The following is a 6,484-nucleotide window of genomic DNA, read 5'->3' on the forward strand; positions in this document are numbered from 1 at the left end:
ACATGGGTCAGAATTAGGTCCAATACACCAAGGTGACATGGTCCTGTCTAACATTCAACCCATGGTGACAAACATAGCCTCTTTATTTTACATAGGTCAGAATTAGGTCCAATACACCAAGGTGACATGGTCCTGTCTAACATTCAACCCATGGTGACAAACATATACTCTTTATTTTACATGGGTCAGAATTAGTTAATCAGTAATTGTGTTCACGCCTCACTGTCAAAATTTGAGCCTTCAAATCCTTGTGTGTCTGTGTTTGAAAGTTGAAAAAACGAGAAAAGTGAAAATTTCTAGTTTGAAATATTTTAAAGGAATTATGCGATTTTCGTACATTTCTAGTACCTCTGAAGGCTTTTTACATATATTCAAAACCAAATTCACCCCCAAAAATAGCGAACTTGTCACTTTAATTAACACCAATTATTTATTACACACATAACCAGCCAATAACCGCAAATTTTGCCACACAAAATCACCGGGCGGATGAATATCGAAATTTTCGAACGCTGTACTCATGTCCCAGATGTTTAAAAACCATATTTTATCATGAAATTCGGCCAGTTCTCTTTTCAATATATCCATATAAAGTTTGCCGTGATATATACTGAACTGTCCTGAACACCTTGATAAATAAAAAACATGCGGTGATTTGATTGCTATATGTATGTCCTTATTTCTCTTTAAGGCGTTTCGAATTGGTGTTTTCAGAGATCGAATCCTCTCAATAAAAAAAGAATAATGTATTCTCATAAAATGAGCATAATAATGAATGACGAAAACGATTCGTCCAGAACTCGGTGCCTCGTTTAACAGAACGGATACCGGTTTCAAGTTCGTTTTTCCATCTGGTGTTTTCATACCCTCCTCAAAAGGAAATTCCTGAACTGCCCATGTAAGACTAAAATTATACCGAGGAATCTGACAATGGGATACCCCATACCACTTCCGTTTCGTCCACTCTGCTGTAGTCTGGCTACATTTAAAGACATTCTGTATATGAACGTAATATTGACGAACAGTCGAGTCCCCAAACGCTATCAAAGTTGTGTTTTTAAAACAATTTAAAAAGTTCCTCTGATTCACAGGATTGTGGCATTTTATATGTTCCCAATCTGTTCCGTTAAAATATCCTGTGGGATGTATCATGTCCCAGGTCTCACGGCGGGCTAATTTGGTACAGTCAATCTTATTTGGCTTGGGCTGAGATGTACGACCTGAAAATAAAGATGTAAATATGAAAGATTAATCTCTACAGTTAGTTGACGTCGCCACCATGACGTTAGATGACGTCGCCAGATTGACGTTAGTTGACGTCGCCATATTGATGTTAGCTGATGTCGCCATCTTGCAGTTAGTTGACGTCGCCATCTTAACGTTAGCTGATGTCGCCATCTTGTAGATAGTTGACGTCGCTATCTTAACGTTAGTTGACGACGCCATCTTGACGTTAGTTGACGTCGCCATTTGGACGTCAGTTGACGTCACTATCTTGACGTCAGTTGACGTCACTATCTTGACGTTAGCTGACGTCGCCATATTGACGTAAGATGACGTCACTATCTTGACGTTAGTTGGCGACGCCATCTTGTCGTTAGTTGCCGTGACGTCGCAATTTGGACGTCAGTTGACGTCACCATCTTGACGTTAGCTGACGTCGCCATGTTGATGTTAGCTGATGTCGCCATATTGACGTAAGTTGACGTCGCCATATTGACGTATGATGACGTCGCCATACTGACGTATGATGACGTCGCCATATTGACGTTATTTGACGTCGACACCATGACGTCAGTTGACTCCGCCATTTTGACGTTAGCTGACGCCGCCATCTTGACGTTAACTGACGTCGCCATCTTGACGATAGTTTGCGACGCCATTTTGACGTTAGTTGACGTCGCAATTTGGACGTCAGTTGACGTCACCATCTTGACGTTAGTTGACGCCGCCATATTGACGTAAAATGATGTCGCCATATTTGTCATTATTTGTCGTCGACACCATGACGTCAGTTGAACCTGCCATTTTGACGTTAGTTGACGTCGCCATATTGACGTTAGTTGACGTCGCCTTTTGGACGTCAGTTGACGTCACTATCTTGACGTAAGTTGACGTCACTATCTTGACGTTAGTTGACGTCGCCATATTGACGTAAGATGACGTCGCCATCTTGACATTAGTTGACGTCGCCATTTGGACGTCAATTGACGTCACTATCTTGACGTCAGTTAACGTCACTATCTTGACGTTAGTTGACGTCGCCATATTGACGTAAGATGACGTCGCCATCTTGACGTTAGTTGACGTCGTCATATTGACGTAAGATGACGTCGTCATATTGACGTAAGATGACGTCGCCATATTGACGTAAGATGACGTCTACACATTTTTACGTTAGCTGACGCCGCAATCTTGACGTTAGCTGACGTCGCCATATTGACCTTAGTTGACGTCATCGTCTTACCGTTAGTTGACGCCGCCATATTGACGTCATTTGACGTAGCCACCATGATGTTAGTTGACGTCTCCATCGTCAACTAAAGTCAAGCTGGCGACGTCAACTAACGTCGATTAACATCAAGATGTCTAGGCAGAGGAAAAAATAATATTAGAAGAATCTGTGGTGGTTTTCGACATACATTATGTAGAAGATGTTTTCCCCAAGCAAACCATCACCCATGAAGTTTGAGCTCTACTTAACAACCGAATAGAGCGTGGAGTTATTTCTATAATTACCTGGTTGTATCTTTAACTTAATCTGTGATGAAATCATGATTTTTCTATCATGTCTGAAAAATAAAGTAAAATATCAAGAATACCTATTATATATATTATACCTAATACATTAAAATACTCACAGTATTAGGGCATTTTTGACTAGAAATCAAGTCGTACTCTATTAATTATAATATTAATAAATGAACTAACTAAATAAAGTACTAACGATCCGATCAGTTAATAGGTTACCGCAGCCGTAGTCCGAAACATCTGTCTCTTTCAAGTCTCTGATTGCTAATCCCAATTCCACAAAAATTCTCAAGATAAGAATTTGTTTGTTATTGTGAAATATCATTCTTATGACAAAATTGATCACTAGAATTTTTATGGTATGGGGCTGGAATTGTGCTGATGTTTCTCAGCAATGACCCACCCCCCTCCCCCGAAAAACTTTTGAGATCATCACTGAACTAAACACCACTGCCACACCGGATGTATCATTTGCCCGTCCGATTAATAAAATTTGGCTACGGGTCAGATGTTTCTGTCTTCCAGGTCGCTAAAGACTATAAAAGTCCAATTTATATGTGTCCATTATAGGGAAAACAGTTATTATCAACAAAAACAAAATAAATAAATAAATTATTAACCTTTCAAAAGTGTTGTATAGAGCTGTAGTGAGTGGAATATAAATGTAGTCGTAATCTTTAGCAAATACAAAATCATTACACGTCAGGTTACCATTAAAAGGTTTTCCACAATACCATCCATATCCATAATTCATGTCTGTTAAATTACAGATGAGTTTATATCCAGGGATAACAGAAAACATAGAACAGAGAGTAAATTCCTTCAGTTTCGCTCTTTTAAAATGACCAACATAGAAATTGATGGATCTATATTCTCGTCCTAGTTGAAAATTAAAAGCGCTTGCCTCCCTTGTAAATGGCAAGGCTCCCATGATTATTGAATCTCCTTCCCATAATGCTCTTAATGTAGCAACGTAGCTTCCGTTTTTTAGATCTACCACTTCCGCACTACTTGCTCGCCTTGGACCTTTAGCTGATTTCATCCAAACTTGAACGAAATCGGCACCGACGGTCCGCTGTTGTCCGGTTCCGTCTTTCACATCGACGCGTACGTTGATGGTATCCCCGACCTTAAATATTGTAGAATCTACTAGAACCAACTTTGAGAGAGTAGCACTCGAAGTTTTGTTTATATCCTCCAAAACTTCAACGTATAGAAGTTCTTTCTCGACGGGTAGCATAGGTTCCGTTATTGGCGGGAATGTCCCCAAAAAACTAGCAGGTGTTTGTTTTTCGAAGACCTCCAGAGGAAAACAAGAACACACTGGATTTCCACACTGTTTGAGTCCGGTTTGATTTTCGAGATTTTTTAAACAATGAGCTCTTTTAAACTGATGTCGACATCCACCTGGTCGAGAAGTATTGTAAACTATAAGTTTCTGTGGTTTGATCTTAAAATGGACGACGTTCTGGTCAGCTTTCTTCGCTAGTAGTGAACTGAAACTATACAAATTATCGTATATTTTTATGTATTGAGGTTTAAAATTGAGGGTTAGAGAAGTGATTGTACATAAAAAATATCTTAACGTTCTAAAACTTTGTACCTTATTGGCTAAAGAAGATAGACAACACCATGGACTGTACAATGGCGAAAATATGTACAAGGCCTCTGCATATGCTGACTTCAACTGTTATAGGAAATTGGACCCCGAAACTTCGTAACAGTGAGACCGTTATTAACATGCAAACTTTGATATCTAGTTTAGTGTTAATTTATTTTTACAGGCTACAGAAGTTAAGTCACCCGCAAAATAAAAAAAAAGAGACAAAAAAGAACATAAAAAGAGACAAGCCACTACGTGAGAAATATTAATCTTCATTATAATCGATATGTTATGGATATTCAACAAAAACACAAGAAAAGAAAGAAACTGTGTATGTAGAGAGGTCGGTGAATTGTTCCCGGGTATGAAATGATGTTATTATTATTTGAATTATTGGTCGATCTAGTAATTGATTTTTATATACAATAAATACATTGTATACGTTTCTTTTAAATATATTAACAAAAAGGTGGACAAAGAAAAATGTTTGTGGACACAAAGGTGGGCAGATCTCGACTTGTTTGTACGAAACTACGTATAATTCTTACATGGAAATAACACACACGAAAGTAGTTCACGGCCATTTTCGACTTAAAGATGGGTTTCCTCATTTTTTAGTGTCAATTTAGCAACTTATTTGATTAATTGGTGTTTCTAATGAATTATCATGTATTCTTAATCATATCATTATGTTCTTATTGCATAGTTTTAACCAATCATAAATGGCCATGTAAGTACAGTCTGGATAAAGAAAAAAAAGACTTTTTGATCAGTCACTCATTGGAATTCTGCTGGTAATTATCTTCTAATTTAGCTAATTATGAATTAATTATGGACATGTGAGACAAACTGGTATTTTCCAAAAAAAAAACATGAATGGAGTTTTACGTCCTACTCTTCTGCGCTGGTATTTTCCAAGTCATTAGAACACCTCTACTTTCTATTCATACAAGTATTAGCATTTTCATTTTCAGAAATGAAAATAAGGGAACCCATCTTTAATACGTCGAATTTTATCAAAGGCCTGATAATTCAACGAAGCCTTCAAATCACATTTTTCTAAACCTTTAAATATGATTTGAAGGCTTGGTTGAAATATTAGTACTTTTAAAGAAATTCGAATGATTAATTCGACTAACAACTAACAAGCTAACAAGCTAACAACTAACAAGCTAACAACTAACATGCTAACAAGCTAACAACTAACAAGCTAACAATCTAACAAGCTAACAACTAACAAGCTAACAACTAACAAGCTGACATGCTAACATACTAACAGATAACATACTAACAACTAACAAGCTAACAACTAACAACCTAACAAGCTAACAAGCTAACAACTAACATGCTAACAAGCTAACATGCTAACAACTAACAAGCTAACAAGTAACATACTGACAAATAACATGCTAACAAGCAAACATGCTAACAACTAACAAGCTAACAACTAACATACTAACAACTAACATACTAACAACTAACATGCTAGCATGCTAACAAGCTAACAACTAACAAGCTAACATGCTTACAACTAACAAGCTAACAGCTAAAAAGCTAACAACTAAAAAGCTAACAACTAACAAGCTAACAACTAACAATCTAACAATATAACATGCTAACATACTAACAGCTAACATACTAACAGCTAACATACTAACAACTAACAATCTAACAACTAACATGCTAACAGCTAACATACTAACAGCTAACATGCTAACAACTAACATGCTAACAACTAACATACTGACAGCTAACAAACTAACAATCGAACAATCTAACTACTAACAACTAACATACTTACAACTAACATACTTACAAGTAACAAGCTAACAGCTAACATACTAACAATCTAACAGCTAACATACTAACAACTAACAATCTAAAAACTAACATACTAACAGCTAACATGCTAACAACTAACACACTAACAGCTAACATACTAACATACTACCAGCTAGCAAACTAACAACTAACAAACTAACAGCTAACATACTAACAACTAACAAGCTAAAAACTAACAATCTAACAGCTTACATGCTAACAACTAACATGCTAACAACTAACATATTAACAACTAACATACTGACAACTAACATGCTAACAACTAACATACTAACATCTAACATGCTA

General features: G+C 36.9%; 1 protein-coding gene across 1 annotated transcript in view; it reads right to left on the reverse strand.

Annotated features, from left to right (window-relative positions):
- Positions 1-426: 426 nt before the first annotated feature.
- The window catches only part of LOTGIDRAFT_173765 (hypothetical protein), a gene marked incomplete at both ends in the record, with an annotated part of 10,826 nt that continues 4,768 nt past the window's right edge, over positions 427-6,484 (reverse strand). The window contains 3 exons of the mRNA XM_009051828.1: positions 427-1,220; positions 2,740-2,792; positions 3,372-4,247. Of these exons, the coding sequence (XP_009050076.1) occupies positions 427-1,220; positions 2,740-2,792; positions 3,372-4,247 (1,723 nt within the window). The remainder of the gene's footprint in view (positions 1,221-2,739; positions 2,793-3,371; positions 4,248-6,484) is intronic.

Source organism: Lottia gigantea (assembly GCF_000327385.1).
Source record: "Lottia gigantea unplaced genomic scaffold LOTGIsca_171, whole genome shotgun sequence".
NCBI lineage: Eukaryota > Metazoa > Mollusca > Gastropoda > Lottiidae > Lottia > Lottia gigantea.